The 21,103-nt window shown below is 53.2% G+C and overlaps 1 protein-coding gene across 6 annotated transcripts in view; it reads right to left on the bottom strand.

Moving 5' to 3' along the window:
• Positions 1–21,103, bottom strand: part of ADAMTSL2 (ADAMTS like 2) — a 28,794-nt gene that overhangs the window by 1,362 nt on the left and 6,329 nt on the right. For 4 of the 6 annotated variants that reach the window (XM_075439427.1, XM_075439429.1, XM_075439432.1 and 1 more), the window contains 11 exons: positions 19,460–19,540; positions 17,989–18,164; positions 16,681–17,023; positions 15,611–15,992; positions 10,568–10,671; positions 8,548–8,674; positions 5,927–6,140; positions 3,640–3,795; positions 2,283–2,453; positions 2,006–2,182; positions 724–868 (listed from right to left, as the gene is read on the bottom strand). In XM_075439427.1, coding sequence (XP_075295542.1) covers positions 724–868; positions 2,006–2,182; positions 2,283–2,453; positions 3,640–3,795; positions 5,927–6,140; positions 8,548–8,674; positions 10,568–10,671; positions 15,611–15,992; positions 16,681–17,023; positions 17,989–18,164; positions 19,460–19,540 — 2,076 coding nt within the window. The remainder of the gene's footprint in view (positions 1–723; positions 869–2,005; positions 2,183–2,282; positions 2,454–3,639; positions 3,796–5,926; positions 6,141–8,547; positions 8,675–10,567; positions 10,672–15,610; positions 15,993–16,680; positions 17,024–17,988; positions 18,165–19,459; positions 19,541–21,103) is intronic. The other 2 variants (XM_075439428.1, XM_075439430.1) reach the window with 2 other exon arrangements.

Raw genomic sequence — 21,103 nt, 5'->3', positions numbered from 1 at the left:
TCAGAACAATATTTTGCTTCAAACCTATTGGATTTACAGTTTATATATATATATATATATATATTGCTTAAAATCAATAGGATGCATGAAACTAGGCTGCTCCTAGGGCAGGCACTTTGCTACAAGGCACCTCACAAGCACCGTGCCGCATCCCAGACCCTGCAGGAGAGGTCAGCTGAGGGCACCCGGTGGGCCCGGAGCCAAGCCAGGAGCTGGCCCCAAATCTGTCTCCCATTTTCATGCTTTTCTCCCACACCGTCCTTATTCCCAAATCCTATTAAAGAATGAGAACCGCGCGTTCACTGAAGATCACAGGGGCTTTGAGCCAGCAGACGAGTCAGATAACGAGATAGTTACAAATCCCGCAGGACATTTGGAGACCAAAAAATCATTAAAATAATGGCAGAGACGGAACTTCCTAGACATGAGCTGGAATCGCACAGAAGCAACACCCAAGCCAGCTCTCCAAAGCTCCCTTTTATCTTCAGGTCAGAGCACGCTTCTCTCGAGCTCTCTCCTCAATTTAACAGGGTTATCTCCAGAAACAGCCAGTGCACGGTGCCCCGTTACTTGGGCACAGAGGGAGAGCTGCCCACTTTGTGTCCTCCCTGGGATGACGATCACACTGGGGGTTGGTGGAAGCTAAGGTGCTGGGGGGGGAGCTGACTGGGGGGGATCAGTGGCAAAGCAGTGCTGGGGCGTGCTGCCGGCAGCGGGGCTCACCTGGGGGCTCCGTGGGGCAGGGCTGCAGGTCACAGGTCTGTTTGCCCACAGGTTTCACCAGTGGGTCGCAGCCCCGGACGATGTCCTTCCCTTGGTAGCACTTCACGTCCCGCATCCTCACGCCGATGCCGCAGGTTTTTGTGCACTGGGGAACGGAGAGAATGGGTGAGGCCAGACCCTGCCATGGTGGGGGTCTGTGCTAAGCCAGGACCTGCTGAAAGAGCTGTGCTCGCTGGAGACATCAGGGCAGGAGGGAACCCATTCCCTGGCTGAATGTCATGTCTCAACCCCGCACCGCTGGCCTCTTGCTCCGTCTTTGCTGCCAGCACCATCAGCTCCCTGCAGCAGCCTCTGCCCGAGGATACGTGGATGCGCTCCCGTGCCCCGCCATTCCCCCTCCTCCCGCTGCCCTTCGCAAAGGGCTACGAATGAGCCAGCCCAGCCCGTACACTGCTCCGTGGCACCAGGGTGGGCGCAGCCCCCTGAGGCCACGGGACCCCCGGCAGCACCCCAGGCGTGGGGCTGCGGAGCCGGCGTCTCTGTGGGTTTGCGGAGCCGCTCCTGGGCCCAGCGCTCGCTGCCTGCTGCCCTTTGGATGCCTCATCAGGCTGCGACTACAGCAGGGCTGCTTTGGCTAATTAGAGGCTGCAACGACGGTTTGCAAGACTAAACAAAACGAGGCGCCTGGAGCACGGACAAGGAGGGCTGCGTCAGGGAGGGCTTGCAGGGAGCCGGCCACAGCCCGTCACAGCTCCTCACCCACGCTCGCTGGGCTCGTCCCCACGGCCACCAAGCCCTGGCTGCCTCTGCCAACCGTTCAGGGTACTGGGGCAAACTGCATTCCCCCCAGCCTTTGCATCCCCACGGCAGCCATCCCATGGCCTCCATGCACATCCCCAGCCACACTCCCACCACTGGCTGCAGGGAAAAAGAGGGAAAAAGAAAGAAAAAAAAATAAAAAAGCCAGAGCCAACCCCAGACCCCTCCTCCTCTCATTCCTGTTCTGCCTGAGCACAGCCAAGCCCGACTGCACTGTGCCAGGGCAGGCTCTCTGCCCCGAGCTGCCAGTGCAGCAAAAGGACCCTCCTAGGTGCTACCATGCGGGTTGCGTCCTGCAGAGGTTCACCCATCTCCTTAGGTTATTTTGCAGGCAGTGTGACCGTTGGTACAATGGGATGGGGCACCACACACTCAGGGCAAGAGCATCTTCAAGGAAGGGCATTTTCCCCCCCATCTCCCTCCCATGGATTCCCCGAGCCACCCTGGCTCCCTCCCCGCTCACCTCCGACCAGGGGGTCGTGTACCACTTGAAGCACGGCCGCTCGAAGCACGTCGTCTCCTCCACGGGCTTCTTGGCGACGTCGCAGTCAGCAGGGTTGCGGGTCTTGATCTTCCCGTTGACGATCTCCAGGCAGAGCACGATCCTCTTCTTCACGCCCCGGCCGCACGTGGTGTTACACTGCGGGGTGAAGCAGGGCTGGCTGAGCATCCCTCCTCCATCGCCCCCCAAAACCCAGCCCTCGCTCCAAGCACCCCCAGCCCCGGGGGTCTGCACTTACCCGCTCCCAGTCCTGCGCCAGCCAGTGCGAGGGGCAGTTCTTGTCCCCGCAGGGATGGATGGCCAGCGGCTTCGCCTCCAGGTTGCACTGTGACTCCGGCACCACCCGCCCGTCGCTGGTTTTGCAGTACACATGCCGGATCATCCTGCCCTGCCCGCAGCCGCCGCTGCACTGAAACCACACCGGGCACGGCCGGCAGTCAGCGGCGGGGAAGGCAGCATGGCTCCATCCCTGTCCCCAGCCCCGCAATGGGGACCCAGATGCCTCCGTGGGGCTCAGCTGCCTCCCAGCCCCACCTTCCCCAAATCATGGAGGGATCCTCGGGGCTCAGCTCAAAATAAGCTGCAGGGAAGCTGAGCGCACCCTTCCCTGGGCAGCCCTGCTGCAGCCAACCCATCCCACAGCCTCATCATGTTGGTGCTGAGCAAAGCTCAGCATCTCTCGGGCCAGGCAGGAGGGGAAGCACCACGAGCAGGGAACCCCAGGGTGGCTTTCAAAGAGGCAAAGGGGACCGAGCAAGTGGGTACAAATGTTCTCCCCCCTGCAAAGGGCCAGCCAGGCACTGCCCCGAGCACTCCCCGGCTCTTTCGCCATCGCTCTTGCGGAGACACGCGGTGTTTCACAGCGCTGCCGCTGCCATGGAAACTACATTAGCATCAGCTAAAAATAAGTATCAAAACCTGGGTAAAAATAGCTTGGGATGGAGGGGTTCTCTGTGGCAGAACTGTGCAGGAAGGGAAAGGGGGGAAGAGGGGAATAAAAACAAAAAGGAAAAGGTTCGTTTTCTGTGCATGGAGCATCAGCATTGTCAAGGTGCACTGTGCAGCAGACAGACGGGGATTTGGACACCCACTAAGGCCCTCGGCCAGGTCTCTTGGGGTTTAACCGCTCCTGCACTCCATCACCCGCAAGAGAGGAGCCCCAGGGAGGGCCTGTGGGGAAGCTATGGGACCCCCGGGACGCTGGATCACCCCCAGTGTGTCCAGCAGCTCATCCCTGCCCTGCGCAAGGAGGAACCTTGTGAAGAAGAGGGCTTGGCACTCACAGCCACCACCAAACCCCAGTACTGCCACAGGCACAGAACTGGGGTGCTCGGCTGGGGTGGCCCAGGGGGCAAGTCCCAGTGATGAGACAGAGATTGGGAGGTGACACGGGGACTAGGAGAGCCAAAGCAGAGGAATCGTTTGGAGGTCGGCTCCGGGTGCAGGGTGCCTGCAGGTCTGTCGGACCTGGGAGCTGCTGGGGAGGATGAATCCAACCCCAAAACTCCCAGTGCTGGAGACACAAGCAAGCCAGCAAGCAGGGCCAGCTGCAACGGGTCACGACGGCCACTCAGCCGGCCACCGCGGGGTCTCACCGGTCCCCAGTCAGAGACAGTCCACTGCCGGTCGCAGGGTGGTCCGGTGCAGTTCTTCTCGGCCAGGGGCCGGGCGCTGGCGTCGCACAGCTTCTCGTCCTCGGAGCAGCGGATGTCCCGCGTCACCACGCTCCGCTCCCCGCACCGGGCTGAGCACTGTCGGAGGGGACGGGGGCACAGTGTGAGCAGGGGCTCCCGCCACGACGGGGGCTGGGAGCTGCTTTCTGGCTTTTTTACCTTTTGAACACAAAACTAAAAACACGCGCTGACAACATCTAGGTCGCTGCCTGTTAAACAATCAGCAGCAAAGCCATCCCTCTGCCCCAAAACCCGTCTACAGCTCCAGCAGCCAGGGAAGGTGCAGGGGGGCTGTATCCTGCCAGGGTGCTGTGCAAGCGCTCCGACGGGCGATGCCGGATGCCAGAGGGTGAAAACCCAAGGTGCCAAAAATGCCTGATCAGAGCTGAAAAGTTTTAGCTGTCACTTAGAGGTGGGGTGAGATCTCCCTCGCCTCCTTCCCAGGAACAGCCCGCTCCTTTCCACCCCTTTGGCGACTGTTTTCCCCAAACCGCACAACGGAGATTTTTAGGCTGCGGATAAATCTGGCACCGTGCAGCTCCGTGACATTATTTAGAACTGGATTTGAGTTACTACAGTCTGACATACACACATTTGCTTCATGCATAACGTAAAGCAGGGAAAAGTGTCAACAGCACAGCGCTCAGACGCCCCGCGCTGATGTTAATCCTCAGATTCCTGAAATGTGCTGGGGTTTTTTTTAATACCTATTTCCCCAGCCAACTTGGCACTCTGCTTCAGATGGGATCCAAGCGAGATTAGCTTCGCTGCTGGCTAAGAACGAACTACTCCAGGACTGTCTCAAGCAATCTGTCCCTGACACATGCTGGAGGAGAATACGGATTTCTGTCAAATCAGCCACTCTGGTTTGCTACGCCAGTCAAAATAACGCGCCAGCCCGTGCACTGGGAGCTCCTCTCCACCCAGCTGGGAAAGTCAAAACATCCTGCAACACCAGGGAACGCACCAGCCCCTCCACCGGCTCAAGGGACACAACGCACCCCAGCTTGCAGAGGAGAAGAGACACTTGAATTATGACGAAGAAGCGTTTTGGGAGCTTCCTAGGAGGAAGAGTTTGATCCCATTTGGCCCTTCGCAGAGAGCCAAGGGGAGTGCGGGCTCCACAGCAGCCGTCACCATCACAGGGGGCTGGCGGGGGCACCCCGAGGTGGACGCAGACCCGAAATCTCACTCTCCCCATGCACACTCACTTCCAGAAGACACTGAAGAGGCAGAGCTGCTGCCTAGCGATGCAGGGGGGCACAGTCATCCCCCCCCAGCCATGCTGGGCCCCCTCCCCGCACCACCAGTGTCCACGCAGTGCAATGCTGAGGGCAGCCGTGGGTCTGGCTCCTGGGCTCAGAGACCAGCCCCAGCTCCCCGAGAAGCAGCACTGCTTGGGCCGTTCCCATGGGTTTGTGCTTGCAAGCAACATGCCGGAGCACTGCTCGTGCCTGGAAGTTATTTCAGGGGCACAAATCCTTTCGCAGGTTTTCCTGAGCAAAGCGACGAGGCGCAGCGCTGCACTGCCCCAAACCACCTTCCAACCACTTTAGGGATTTGCTTAAGGCACAGCTCAGAAAGGGTTTAATTTTCCACATGGTGCAGTGAAATTGGAGGTGAAGAAGGGAGATTTATGGGAATGGCATTCACGTGTGAGCTGGCATCTCCTCCCCGGCACCTTGCGGGTTGAAGAGGCTGCCCATTTCATAGAACCGTTAAGGTTGGAAAAGACCTCTCAGATCAAGTCCAACCGTCAACCCAACACCACCACGCCTGCTAAACCATGTCCCAGAGTGCCACATCTACACGTTTTTGAAGCCCACCAGGGACTGGGACTCCACCACCTCCCTGGGCAGCCTGGTCCAATGCCTGACTGACCATCAGGCAGTGGTGGGAGGATCTCGGCTGTGGGCTCCTGCTCTATCTCAGTGGGCAATGCCAACACCTTGAGTGCTGTCAAAGACCCCATGAGTGACTGATGGTGGTGGCCTCCCCACCCTGGAAGGGACACAAAGCTTCATTTTAGAGAAAAAAAATTAAAAAAAAAAAAAAAAAAAAATCATCTGTACACATTGGTCCACATGCAACAACTGCAGCCAGTGTCTGAAAAGGCAGAGTTTCTGATGGCCAGGGAAAAGGAACACAGAAGTGCAGGCACGTGTGCTCGCCCTCAGCGCTGCCAGGCCAGCAGTCCCCGGGGACTCACCTCGGACCACTCGGACATCTCCCACTGGGGCCCGCAGGCTGGGTTCTTGCAGACCTTGCGCTCGTCCGGGCGGGTGATGTCAGCCGACTCGCAGAGGTCGCTGTAGACGGAGCTGTCGAACCCCGGAGAGATCATCTTCCAGCAGCGGACGATGCGGAACTGGTAGCCCTCGCCGCAGGTGCGGGAGCACTCGCTCCAGCTGCTCGTCTCCCACCTGCGGAGGCAAGAGAGGCCATCGCGCTGGGCACAGCTGGACCGGAGCATCCCACGGGGTGGGAAAACCCTGCCCGCTCTCAGCTGGAGGGAGGGGGCTGGAATAGGAACGAGCTGTAGCCAGGGTGCTGGAGGGCGAGAGGTTTTCCCATGGGATGGGATGTGTCAAGGTATGGTGGTTGCACCCAGATGACTTGAGCTCACGCCCGCAGCAGGGGATGCTAAAACCAGATGACCGAGAGGAAGGGGGCACCGGCACGGTGAGGCACAGCCCGGTGTCCTTGCTGCTGAGTGCTCGTGGCCCGCAGGCTGCACGGTCCCCTTCTGCGACCCCACGTGTGCCACCATGTTTTCCTGCCGTGCTTTTTGCCCACGTTTGGCCTCTCTTTTTTGCCTGGTCAGCTACAGTACAGAGAGGACACAACCATCCATCACCCTGCAAATCCCAGCAATGATGTCACACAAAGCTGTCTGAGCCCTGGTGGGACAGACAATCATGTGCTGCCATCAGTTTAACCCTGCTAACGTCATGCGATGGGCTGGGAGAGTTGGGATCTGCTCCAAGACACTGCCTGCCACTACTAGCCTGAACTTACAAGAAGGGAGCAGCTTGTAAACCAAGGGAAAAGACATAAAAAGTCAAGATTTTTACAGTAGGTAATGTTATAGCAATTACTGAATTGAAGAAGCAGCTAAAAAATGTAAAATTTAACTGGATCAGGATTCAGAGCTCCTGCATCCCCCAGGACACCCCACTGCTGCTCTCCGACCAGGAGAGCCCCATCCTTCTCTTCAGCCTGAAGAAGAGAAGGCTGAGAGGGGACCTAATATATACTTACAAATATCTGCAGGGTGGGTGTCAGGAGGATGGGGCCAGACTCTTTCCAGTAGTGCCCAGTGACAGGACAAGGGGCAATGGGCACAAACTGAAGCACAGGAAGTTCCAGCTGAAGATGAGGAAGAACTTCTTCCCTCTTAGGGTGACGGAGCCCTGGCCCAGGCTGCCCACGGAGGCTGTGGAGTCTCCTTCTCTGGAGATATTCAAGCCCCGCCTGGACAAGGTCCTCTACAGCCTACTGTAGGTGACCCTGCTTCGGCAGGAGGGTTGGACTGGGTGACCCACAGAGGTCCCTTCCAACCCCTACCATTCTGTAATTCTGTGATTCTGTCCCCGGCTGCACGCCGGCCTCACACCCCACCTGGGCTCCAGGCATAACGGGCAGCTGGAGGGAGACGTCACACACTTAGAGGTGCCACTTAAATTCAGCAGGGAGGTGAAACAGAGGTCTTTCCCATGCAGATCAGGCAAAATTTTCTCAACCCTTTCCATTAGGAACGTGTTGCCAGCCCAAGCAGCATCCCATCTAAGATCTAGTGAATGTGCTTAGCTGCCCCGTCCGAGCTCACCCACCGCCGAGCTGCAAGCGCCAGTAAATCAGAGCAGCTCTTCTCTCGCACAGTGCAAGCTCACGGAGCTGGAACAGTACAACTATAAGTAGGAGCAGCTTTATAAAAGACCAGTGGGATAATTTAAGCATGAAAAGAGCCCTAATGCTTGTGCTAAAAGATTACAAAGTTAAAGCAAACAGAGATTAAAGTCCCCATCGGTGTCTGCAGTGCAGGAATGTTCCCAGCAGTGGCACCATCCACCTCCCCGCACTTTTCTTGCCTCAGCTGAAGCCTGCCCTGGCTTTCAGCCTTAACGTGTGAGGTTCGGCGAGATCTTACACTGCGAAGGGCACGTGCTTTCCAACCCCATCCTCCTCCACAGCTACCCGAGGTGAAAGCAAGCACTCTCCAGGGAGCAGGTGCCTGGTCCCTGGCATCGCTCTAGTCTTGCTCTGCACCGTTCACAAGCGATGCCATGCCGGAGCCAGCACCAGACAGCTTTGCTTCTCCCTTCGCCCTGTCCACAGTCTGACGCCATCGCCGACAGAGCCACCATCGGAAGGGAAACCTGCCGCAGGACTTCCAGCATGGGTTCCCCTCTGCACCAGCTCTTGCCCTGATACAAGCAAACCTCAGCAATGCTCAGGATGCCGAAAGGACCACAGGGCTGGATCCGCAGCCTGCAAGCCCAGCCCCTCCACCCAACTCACACACACATTCCTCTGCACACTGTCCAGGGCAGGGTAGTGCCTGTATCATTACAAGCTGGACTTAATGGGAGCCCCAGGTGCAAACTCTGCCAGGATTTACTGAAGCATTAACCTGGCAGCTTGAGCTAAAGCACTCGGGAGGAAAGCCCTGCTGAGTCCCAGTGCAGCCTGGGCAGATTTAACTGGGGGATTGGGTTGCAACGGGCCACCCCTGCTGCCTCCCCCCAGATTCATGCCAGCCCCCTCCCTCAGACGCATCCACGGCAGAGCGAGCGCGGAGGCCCCAGGAGCACCCTGTCGAGGTGGTACCTTGGCTGGCACTCTCTCCCAGCACAGAACTCATGGACGGGCTCGGGACGGGTCATGGCATCACAGTACGTATCGTCCACTTCGATCCCATCATAGCGAACACACATAGCATATGTGGACATCACTCCTAGTTTCAAAGAGAATACATACACACAACAGAGGACGCTTGGTGATTTTGAAATCCAAAACTTTAACTCTTTTTTCTTTTTTTTTTTTTTTTGAGCTGCATTTTCCAAAACTTCCTCCTGATGGAAAGCAGCAAGCCAGACTTTCTGGTCTGTGGGATGGGAGGGGAGGACCATGGTGGCCACCCAGCCAACACGGGCAGCATGGCTGAGTTTGGCCGGCTCCGAAAGTGGGCACAGCCGCCCCTGCCAGGGTTTGCCACCAAGATCAGTATGACTAACATGTTTTTGTAGGAAATGCTCAGGAAAATTACTCTGCTTGGCAGCTCTCTCCGCCTTGCAGCCATCAGCTCCCACCCTGCCCAGCTGGTGGGTGGAGGCAACAGAAAATAGTCCCCAGCCCGCTCCATCCACCCACTCTCTATCTGCATTGCATCTCATTTGTGCCCGGATGCCCCCAAGGTGCTCGGGGCCAAAGAGGGGCTCCTGGGGGCTTTGCACGGAGGCACCTGCCCCTGCTGCTCGCGCGGCAAAGGCACCGGCAGCCAGTGTCCTTGGACCAAGACCTTTTCCCCCGCAGCCTGCCGTGCCAAAGTAAATGTTGTGAAGTCCTCTCTGGGACCTGGCTGGGGACCAGGAGGCTGCTCTGGCTACAGGTAACAAGAATTGCAGCTTTGGGAACATATGGTTTACATGAAACTAAAAAAAGATCTACAGCTCTTGACATGGTATTGCTTCTATGCGATATGTCATTAAGAAAAGGCAACAAGAAAGGAGAAATTTAAGTAAAACCTCCTTTTGCTAGCTGCAAACCAGAGCAGAGCAGCCTGGCCCCATCAAGGGGGAAAATTTGTTCAGAGGGGATCAAAGAAGTTAAAAATGTCCCAGAACATGCAGCTGATGGGATCCCATGGAAAGGGAGGGCTTGCGAAGCTCCCGCTGCCGGCACGCTACAGGCACGCGTCTGCTGGACTAGAACAAATGCTCTGGGGTGCTTACAAAATAAAATCCTTGCATTTGCTCTTTTAAGAGATGTCCTTTAGACTGCAGTCTCCTCTCCCTCCCTTTTTTCCTTCTTTCTAATTCTAGAAGCACAGCAGGATCTGGATTATTTCAGGGACGGTGCCAGCAGGGAATGGTGCAGGCAAGTGCAGGACCCACACAGATGCTTCATCGCAAGCGAGGGGCTCGCAGGGGTCAGGAGCCCCTAACCAAGGAGTAAGGGAGGTGAGAGATCAGGTGGCTTGAAGTGTTTCAGGGGTGCAAAAAAGGGAGAATTTATGCAAAAAGAATACAAGCTTAGTTTTGATATCCTTGGCATCCATGTCGCTGTTCCAGATATACACCCTCGCAGCCGAGATCAGGCTCCAGAGTAGGAGTGGGAGAAAGAAAACAAAAAATCAAAAAGCCAAATGCTATTTTGTTTCCTACCAGAGCTGAACAATCTTCAAAATTTCACTCTGTGGGGAAGCAGCTGAGCTTTTCAAACCCCTCTGAATGATCAAAAAGGGGAGGAAGGAGAAAAAAAAATAAAAGAAACAATATGCTGAGACTCAGCACAGGTTTGGGGATCCTGCCGAGCCCCAGCGCATCCCTGCTGGGCTGGGAAGCAAAGGTGACATTCAGAGCTCCCCAGGCAAGTGTTTGCAGGATGATGGACACACTGGGCACCAATGCCCGGCCCCCAGTGTGCCTGCAAAGGCTTTGCACCCCAGCTCCTCTCCCCGTGCCTGCAGCCGGGTGGAATGGATTGGGGGTTGTGCCAAGCCAGCTCCAGAGATTACAAGATCCCCTACACATCACCAGGTCCTTCCCATCCCTAACAGACATAAAAGTGACTCACACACCAGGTGATTTCAGCAGTTGTGCAGAATTTGGCTGCTTCTTATAACTACCTGTGGTACATGTAGAGCTGCAGGGTTCATGGGAGGAAAGCTTCCACCTGTACATGTCAGCAGCACTCACACCTTGGCCCTTTCTTAACAACTTCAATCTGTTTCTAGCGATAAGCAAACAAAAAAAACAAAGAACAAAACAAAACAAAAAAAAGGCATTTACAAGGCGAGCGGTGATAGGCCACGTCAGACACACACATCTGCCAGCAGGCTGCAGTTCGGTTGGGTTCGGGTTTGGGAGGGGATTGGCTTTGTTTGGCGGTTAGGTTTGGTTTTTCTGATTTTTTGGGGTTTGTTTGTTTGATTTAATTGGTTCGGTTTGTTTCACAACATACCTGTCCTGAGCCCCAAGTAGAATCCCCAGCCCGGTTAGAGGCAGAGCTTCCACTGTCTAGAAATAGAGAGAATGGGATAAAAATACCCACAAGTAGAAACAGTTCAGAATTTAACAAAGTTTGCATTTTCTGCTCAAATACACCTGGCCCTCAGCATACAGTGACTAAAGGTGCAGTATCTCCTCCCCTGCGTCTCCAGGGCCGGGCACGCCGACTCGTGCTGCTCAATGCGGCAGAGCTCGCCGCTGCCCCAATCTCAGCAGCTCACTCCTTCCGAAAGCCTACACATAGCACAGGAGTTTAGAAGCTCGCTTCTCAAAGCACAGTTTGCTTTTCAACACCAAGGCATGCCCTTTGCCTACCCACTGCTTTTGCCACTCTTGTTTTGTTTTATTTTGGTTTGGTTTAGACAGGTAATTTGCATCTCTCATATCCACGCTGTGCTCAGACACGTTAATGCCATCAGGAAAGGAGTCGTGGAGTCAGCCTGGAGCATGAAAAAGCATTTGTCAAACCAAGACTAACAGCTTCACCCCGTTCAGTGTATCCTATGCACCTCACCCGTGCTGTGAGGTTATAACACATCAGGGATACTGCACCTTTACAACAAAATGCTTCAGTTCTGTTCTCATACCTTTGTTCAAACCCTTGAAACGGCTACACTGAAATAGCGTACAAGGTTGTATCCTGACATCCAGTTGTCTCTGGCCTGGCGAGATATGCAGCTTGTATGATTTCTAGGCAGCAGAAGCTCTGAAATTGCCTTATTTAGTTGTTCATCAGAAAGTTGAGGTCCAGTCTATCAAATCAGCCTTTAAAAGGACACCGTTGAGAATTCAGCCGCTTCCTTTCAGACCCACCCTCCTTCCACCGCCAGCACTGAGCCTCCAGAAGGATTAAAAACAACAACAATCTTATTTTCCCTGTTCATTTGGCTCTGTCTGTTTGGCAAATGGTTGCTTCCTGCATTTGAAATGGAACCAAAATGAATGTGACTCTTTTTTACAGAAAAATAACAACCTTGGCTCACTATAAATAGCATTTTATCTTGTCAAAGCAGCCCTGCCTGGGGACCCACATCAGCCCCCGATCCAGCTGCCGTCGGTGTGCTGCCTGCTGCCCCCAGCCAGGAGAGGGCTCACAAGATGACAGTTTTCAGTAAGGTCCATTAAAACATGGTCAACATCTGAGTTTTGTACTTTAATCTGCCTGGAAAATGGGGTATGACCTAGATCCTCCAGTCTATACCCTGCTCTCAGAGGCACCAAATAAATACCAAGTTATCCTGTGCCCGGGACTCCTCTCCCTTCAAAGGGGAAAATTAGCTTCAAAGTAAACTTCATACTACATCTGAGGACTAAAAAAAAAAACAAAAAACAACTTTCAACAGTGTCCCTTTAAAGTATGTGATCCTAAATAGAGTCTTTTCTGTGTAACGAGGTCCCAGGGACAAGTTCTTTCCAGATAAATCAGACATTTGGTCACAGGGCATCATTTAGCTCTCTCACCATTTCAAGCAAACACAAAACTGTCATTTTGTTCTCGTCCAAACGCAAACAGCAGCACATTGTCCTACAAAGCTGGTGGGGATTTCCTCTTCCCCCCCCCCCCCCCCCCCCCTTATGAGCTTTATTATCAAAGTCAAGTATTTTCTTCCCTGCCTGCACTTCGCTTCTGCTTTTCAAGCAAGAAAGTACACCAAAAATTAGCACCAGTACCTCACCCCCAGCTGAGGTCTGGGCCACCAAGTCTTCCCAGGACAGTCCCCATAGCAGAATAGCCCTAACAAGTGCACACGAGCACCACAGATCAACATCTAGAGTCCCTGAGCTCACATTTATGTGTTTTATTTCAGATTTTCTTTTTAAGCAAAGAGGTAATCTCATGGCTCCTGCTGCAGGATAAGCCCTGGCCACACACTGCAGCGTGAGCATGGGATGAAGGACGAAGCGTGCCTGGATCCAGCCTGGCACGCCATGGAAAGGTTTAACCGCTCCGGGAGAAGAAAAGCGGCACTGCATCCCTGCCATGGCACAAGAGCTGCCCACCCATCCCCATCCCTGTGAGGTTTGTTCCCAGGGAAGAAATACTAACACCCCACACCAGTACGAGCTGCTCCTATAACTGGTAACTCCATACTAAGAACTACAGCAATTTAGAAAGAAATAAAATGCCCCACCTCAAGCCAACCCTGTCCAGCATGTACAGACTGGCTGGTTACAGCCTGCCAAGAGATGAAAAAAGCCACTGTCCATCCCAGACGGATTTGGGAGGTCTCAAGGTCATGCTCATATTCAGAACTAGGCTGACCCCAGTAAGAGACTGGGTCCCACAGGGCCTTGCACAGTCCAGTTTTACCCATCTCCAAGGACAGAGATCCCCCACCCCGCCCCACAGCCAGGGCAAGAGATTTTCCCTTGTGCCCCATGGCTGCTTCTGTCGGCGCAGCTCTTGGATGTCCCCTCCATACCCCTTCCTCCTGGAGGAACAGCTCCAACCCCCAGTGCTCTTCACATGCCTCGTGCTCCAGCACCCTGCCCAGGACACACCATCAGAACCACACCCTGCTATCAGTGTGGGCTTCACCCTGCTGCGCTGGGTACCAGCAGGAGCTGAGCCCGGGGCTCCTCACCCATCATTCCCACCCAGGAGACACAGATTAGGGATCAGTATTACCCTCACAACTGGGCTTGAAGTAATAAAGAGCTGGGGGAAGTGACAATGGCCTGGGCACAAGCGGGCTGTCCCTTCTGCCCCATCGCCTGGAAGCGAGGATTGCCCGTCCCAGCAGTGGTGGCAGAGCAGCTGGACCCTGAGCCCAAACATACCCAGCTCACCCTCCTCTAAGTGCCCCCACCCAAGGGTGCTCTAATTGTCTGCGACATTATGGGACTTTCTGAGCCACCAGCATGGCAAGCAATGCCTCCAAGCAGCTGGTGGAGCCTCTTGAAATGCATTTCAAGTCGTTTTGGTGTCTTTTTTCCTTCTCCCCTCTTTTTTTTTTTTTGTTTTTGTTTGTTTTTTTTTTTTATAAAGTGACATGCCTCCACACCGCATGTTTCCTGCACCCCAGGTGCCCCACATCTGCCTCCACTGGCCTTTCAGCTACCCCATAGCAAGGAGCTGAGCATCTCTCAGCCCCGACTACAGCCCCAGCTGGGCTTGGATGCAGCCTCTTGGCTAGTGCAAACTTCAGCTAAACACCTTTTTAGATATTAATGTTTGGATCTGAAAAGTCCATGTTTTCTTCTAGACCTGGGGGGACAAGAGAGAACACTGCAGAAGAACCAATGGAAGAATGGGGGAGGGGGAAAGCCATGCTGGGTGTCCTTCCTGAAGGGGTTTAAATCCCTGCCCTGTGTCTTCCAAAATGCCTGCGTTGGCAGCTGAAGGCAGAGTTTCCACGTGAAGCCACGAGATGAGATGACAGACTCAAGCCCTTGGCAATGTTTTAAAGTTCTGCTCATTAAGAAGTTTGTTGATACATTTGGCTGCACAGGCATTTTCTTTAGCATGAATTGCTTTAGCATAAGCTAGTATAAGTTCTGGGTAAAAACAGCTAACTAGAACCAGAGAGCATCTGCTCAATGCTCTGTATCTTCAAAAGCTCAGCATCACAACCCATGTTTTACCGGTGGTGAAGCCTGGGAGACAGAAGAGCCAAAGCAGCAGAGCCCAGAGGAGACCCACCGGGGAGGCGTGGGTGCCACAGGCCCCCAACAAGCCCTGGGGTGCACAGCAGGACCCAAATTCACGGCTGTAGGTCTGGGACCTGGATGACTCCCAAGGCCCTGATTTCAGCCCCAGCTATCCACAGATTGGTTTAATTTGTCGTTGCTCCCCAGAGAGCCCCAGGGCACCCCGAAAGACCCTAGACACAAACTTGTGGACAAGCACTATCCTGAGATTCCCTTGCCTGGATGGATTCTGCTACTGAAGCTAGACTAAGCCTCCTTTTACCTTCCCACTGCATTTTATAACACTGCCGCTCCAAAACAGCCATTCAAGGAATCCTGAAGTGACAGCCCTAATATCAATCAGCGAGCTGTCACCGGAGAGCTTTTGATATTCTTGTCAAAGCAGCAACTAATTGCACTGCTTCTGCATCCATCGAGGCAGCAAACCCAGGCTATTTCTGCCGAGCTCCTGTTGTCCCGCTCTGCCTCTCCAGCAGCAGCTAAGCAGGCAGGGCCATGACTGGGAGCTGCTGGAAGCATGTTCCTGCCAACGCAAGTGAGGAGGATCGTGGGTGGCAGTCAACAGGGTGGGTAAAAAGGGGCCAGGACCAACTTCTGCTGCATCAGAACTTGGAGGAAGGAGCCTGAGGAATCAGAGCAGGACGTCAAGAGAAGGCAAAAGGAAGACACTTCTTTACGGCCATGACTGATAATGAGCTATGACAGCAGAGAGCAATGCACAAGCTGACAGGCGTCAGCATGGACTTGCCAATGTCCCCACTAACAAGGGCAGTGAGTTTTCCTCTTGCTTAAATGCTCTCTTGACTTTCTGCTCCCAAACCTCCGGCCTTTCCTTCCAAATTGACCCCCCAACAGAAAGCTTTCACATACATCATCCTATCCCCACACTTACCTTCTGGCTTCCAAAGCAAATAGAAATCATGCAGCAGGGTCTACATTGAGCACAGGGCTATTACGAGTCAAGAACAGCAATAAATAGGATTTACTATAATTAAAGAAGTGTCTCCTACCTTGCTTTGTGGGTTCTGTTCCCTTGAGGGCTGTTCATGGTGACAGTGGCATTTGAAAATGGGGTCTCTGCAGACGTGTTCGTGGCTTTGCCATTGCTCAGCTCCATGTAAGTGCTATTAATGGTGTAGGTCACAACGCCATCAGTGTCCTCGTAGTCAACATAGAGGCTGTCAATGTGTGACCCCACAGAGTTGATCGGGTCTCCTTGGGCAAAGATGCTGTTCACGGTCATGTTGAGCACCAGCTCCTTGGAGTCTGAGGTCTTGTCCAGCAGCTTGTCCGTGATGGCATTCTCCGAAAGGAATTCCCTGGAGGTGAACCTGGGCTCGAAGTCTCTGTCGTCATGGTCTGTCTGGTAAGTAGACCTGGTTACGTTTGAATCTAGATTGGAGCCAACAGGGGGAAACAACAGTGACAACCACAAAATGCATTCAGGCTTGGAGGCGAAAGCAGCCTGGAGCAGGGGGGCACAGCAGAGCTGGAGCAGCTGCCCCGGAGGCTAGAGGCAGGAGTCAGGGTCTCGGGGAGGGGGAATCTCAGGGGGTTGCATCCCTTTGGGAAGGGTGTGCAGCTCCATGGGTCTCATCCTGCTATCGCATGGCCAGAGGAGAGCTCAGCACCTGCCAGCACCACCCCAAGCAACAGCAGTCAGAAAGGAAGATGCCCTCCTGGCCCCAGAGTCCATGCAGCCATGCTGGGAAAGCACTCAAGCCAGCTTGGTGGCAGGATGCCCAAGGGACTGGACTGGGAAGGAGATTGCTGGGGGCTGGGCAGAGGTGGGAGGGGATGGAAGACGTTGCGATGGGGATTGTCTGTGCACCCAGGTCTCCCTCCTGTCCTTGGCACAAGGCAAAGCATGGCAGCAGCAGGGATATCTTATCCACGGCCACCCCCCACCCACCAGAAACCAGAACCTGAAGGGCAAAGAGGATTTCTGAGCAGAGATGTTTTAAAGAACTTTCCAAGGTTTCCAAAAAACAAACCAGCAGAATCACCAGAGGTAGAAACAGAATGTTTCTCAACAAGAGCTCTGAGAGGCAGAACAGTGAGGCCCAAGTCTCCTCCTTACCTTGGGGTTGTTTGCCCTTCAGTTTTGGCTCACAGTCAATTGTTTCTGCTCTTTCATAGACCTCATTGGTTTCCTGACCTTTGCTCAAGTTTAAATCTTCCTCCGTGTCCTGCCTTCCAAACACCTGGTTCTCCAAGTCTATCCTTCCCCTGGAGATTTTCCCAAAATAGGTTGCATTGTGCTGGATAAAACCCAGCGGCACGTCTCCATCAAACTCTCTGCTTTCTTCACTATCTGACTCGGAGAAGGTATAGTAGATGGGCTGCAGATTTTTTGAGTGGGGCTTCCTCAGGAGGGTGTATTCAAATGTGATGGATGGATTCTTGCCATTTTGATTCCAAACCTAGCAAACAAATTAAATTATTAGCGGATGCAGTGAGTATATTGCATGCAAAGCTTGTGATTCATCTTGAGACCTGACAGTTGGTGAGCTATTTCCAATCTGCTTTCCATCGTATTGCCAACTTCTTACAACTGGAGCCCAGCACAATTTGCCAAGGGTTATTTCGCAGCACTGCCCTGGGGATTAGCCCCAGCTCAGGGACTGGGAGAGACAGGTCACGCTCCCTCCTCTGCTGCTGAGCAGCCAGAGACTCGGGAGAGCCACTCCAGAAGCTACTGACCATCACCTGAAAACCCATTTTTTGTGTCTTTGTGGTGAGTGAGGAGCATGCATGCACCCCCCTTCAGTGACTACATCCCCACCGGGGCTGGGGACTCACAGCTGATACACGACATCTTTTACTGATCTGATGCTTTATAAGCACCCAAGGAGCCATCCCTTCCCCTTCCAGAGGAGCCTGGGGCTACATGGAAGATGGCAGGAGCTAGGCTCCGGATGGCTACTCAGAAGAAAAATTAAATAACTTCTCTTCATATGCCTGGTTTTAGATGGTCTGCTTTCAGGATAGAGCTGGGGTTTAAGTTTTGTGCACTCCTCTAAGCTGTCTGGCCTAATTTCTTATTTTTACTTTTCCTGCCAGGTAACTTGGATAAAAATGCCAAGAAGTAGAAGAGAAATCCCCCTGCAGTGCCTGAGGCATCTTCTCCCTGCAGAGAGAGGGGTTACCAAGCCCACGTTCATTATTCACAGCCCTGCCTGCATCCAAGAACACTGACGCAAATGAAATAGGTTCGTGCAAGGAACTGAGCACAGTCACTGCTCCCACTCCCCTCCTCAAGCTGCCCAGGAAAGCTGGGAAACCACGGCAGGACTCTGCTCCCACGCCCACCCCTTCCTCAATCCAACACAGATTTTTCCCTTCCCTATCACCCCCAGCCTTGCAAACTTAAAAAGTCAAAGCACACCATTATATTCAACCCTTGATTTGTTGGTCCTTGTGCAACAATATACTCTATGCCGGTCTCATAGACATCCATGGGCCTGCGGTACTTGAACACTGTGCCTGCAATGTTGAAGTTCTTCGGACTGTCAACTTTGTAGTTCCCATTGAAGAAATAGTATCCAGCTTCGTCAGCCACAGCTTCAAACAAGAGAGAAAAAAAATCAGTGTCATCATATGTAAGAGCAGAGGCATGCGATATTACCACTTGTTCATTCAGGGGATGACATTATTGGAGTATCACAGTAATAAAACAAGTGTTTCTCTTACATTGCAATGCATTTATCACCCATTTCCAATGAGAATCCCATATAGAATCCCATATAGAATCCCATATAGAATCCCAGGTTGGAAAAGACCTCTAAGATCATCGAGTCCAACCATCAACCCAACACCACCATGCCTACTAAACCATACCCCGAAGTGCCACATCTACACGTTTTTTAAATACCTCCAAGGATGGGGACTCCACCACCTCCCCAGACAGCCTGTTCCAATGTCTGACCACTCTTTCAGTAAAGAAATTTTTCCTAATATCTGATCTAAACCTCCCCTGATGCAACTTGAGGCCATTGCCTCTTGTCCTATTGCTAATTACCTGGGAGAAGAGACCAACACCCATGTGCCCAGAGTTCTGGGCCATGCATCCCTCTACATTGCAGGCTGCTGGAGATGTGGCTTGTACTACTCCATGGCTCCCTTCGCCCTTTTGGCACTAGCACAGCATGAACATTCAGTAATCACAGCTCTGCAGACAAATCGGCAGACTGGCCAACAGCAGGCATTGCTCTCCTTGGGAGCACCGAGCTGCTGCCACCCGACCCAGCAGTGGCCCAAGACAGGTCAGGGCCAGCCCAGGAACCACACTCAAGCAAGCCTCTTTCATCCAAGCCTTTCTTCACACAGCCACGAGCCTCCGAGGCAGCATCACAGCGCAGCAGAAGCGAATATGCTTCTCCTGGGCAAGTCCAGATTTTTCCACACTCCTCCTGAACAGCTCTGCCATCTCCAGCGCAAGATGGGTGGTGTGGCCACCAGCAGTTCAGTGAGGCACCACGTAGGTCACATCCCCGCAGTGCTGTTGTCATGTGGCCATTGCACGTCCCCCAAGCAGGAGGAGATGAAGGGGATCACAAGTGAGGTGAAGTCACTTGGCTATCTGATCCAGCACCACGGTGTTTGTCACACCACATTGAAGTGGCAGTAATACAGACCAGCAGCTTCTGCATGACAGCCACCAAAGCATTGCAACACACAGCCCAGGTGCTCAGACTGCGGAGAGGAGAAACCCACTGGCTTAGACAACGCGGTTGTGATTTGCATCGACTACGGATTTAGCTTTTGTCTGCAATAAAACCACGCTCAGCTTCGCATTGGAAAAAGCATTAGCTAGTACAGGCATGCATTCTAGGGAAGTACCAAGAGGTTATACACACCCAGAACATCTGCAGATTTTTTCCGTTCTACTATCTGGATGTCCCTCGCTCCAGCAGGAATGTGCGTTACCAGGGAATAGCCTATGGGAAACTACAGATTAACGAAAGGAACTCTGTAACAGAGAATCTGAACCAAACCCTCAGCAGTCAATACCGCAATGTATCAAGCAAACTGGCCTTGATCCAAAGCTAGTTTTAAGGAGTTACAGATTAAAAAACCCTACTGTTGATAACTGTTAGGCTGCAAACAGGACCTTATCGATAATCACAGAATCACAGAATGGTAGAGGTTGGAAGGGACCTCTGTGGGTCATCTAGTCCAACCCCCCTGCCAAAGCAGGGTCACCTACAGTAGGCTGTAGAGGACCTTGTCCAGGCGGGGCTTGAATATCTCCAGAGAAGGAGACTCCACAACCTCCCTGGGCAGCCTGGGCCAGGGCTCCGTCACCCTCAGAGGGAAGAAGTTCTTCCTCATGTTCAGACGGAACTTCCTGTGCTTCAGTTTGTGCCCATTGCCCCTTGTCCTGTCACTGGGCACTACTGAAAAAAGCTTGGCCCCATCCTCCTGACATCCACCCTTCAGATATTTGTAAGCATTTCTAAGGTCCCCTCTCAGCCTTCTCTTCTCCAGGCTGAACAAGCCCAGCTCCCTCAGCCTCTCCTTGTAGGAGAGATGCTCCAGTCCCCTCATCACCCTCGCAGCCCTCTGCTGGACTCTCTCCAGCAGTTCTTCATCTTTCTTGAATTGGGGAGCCCAGAACTGGACAGAGTACTCCAGATGAGGCCTCACTAGGGCAGTGTAGAGGGGAAGGAGAACCTCCCTTGACCTGCTGGCCACACTCCTCTTGATGCATCCCAGGATGCCATTGGCCTTCTTGGCAGCCAGGGCACACTGCTGGCCCATGGTTAACCTGTCGTCCACTAGGACACCCAGGTCCCTCTCCGCAGAGCATGTCTTCTTCATAGACATGAAAAATGTGTGAACTGCGCATCCTAGTTCATGGTGGAAGAACACAGCCAAGGGGGGAAAAGGATGCAATCTTTACATGCACAACTATCGAGATTACCTAAAGTGATGTAAGAAAAGCTCTCTGAAGACCCTTCTGTTAGCTAGAGAAGCTGTCCTGTGGTTCAGCATGAACCCTGTGCTAGCCACTTTCCCCAGACCCCAGTGAGAGATTACAGCTTTGTTCCCCTCCAACTCCCCCTTGCTTAGCATGGGGTAAGTGATGGGACAAGTCCTCCTACGGCCACTGAAGCTCCTGCAGCTTGTTCCACCTTAAACCGCTCCTCAGAGGACGTTAATCATTATTCCCGAGTTCGATGGCTATACTTAGGATGAGTAGGTTCTGTTGCTTTACATCACACTAATTCTGGAAATCCTGGTCTTTCAAAACATCCTCCCTTCCTGTTATTACAAATCATTTATTTCTAGTCTGGGTCATGAGAGATAAGACTAAAATAGACGCCGGCCTCTTGCATAACCCTTTCGCACCATTCAGCATCAGAGACCTCAGGCTTCTGACAAGCATCACATAAAGTTCATGTTTTTCTCTAAAGAAGGCTTTCCCTGCCCAAATTTACAAGTGGCATTAACGCACGCAGAACACGTGGGAAAACTGAAGCAGGGCAGTTGGTAAGAAC

This window comes from Opisthocomus hoazin, chromosome 19 (genome assembly GCF_030867145.1).
Source record: "Opisthocomus hoazin isolate bOpiHoa1 chromosome 19, bOpiHoa1.hap1, whole genome shotgun sequence".
NCBI classification, from domain to species: Eukaryota; Metazoa; Chordata; class Aves; order Opisthocomiformes; family Opisthocomidae; genus Opisthocomus; species Opisthocomus hoazin.
This window is presented reverse-complemented; position numbering and strand designations above follow the sequence as displayed.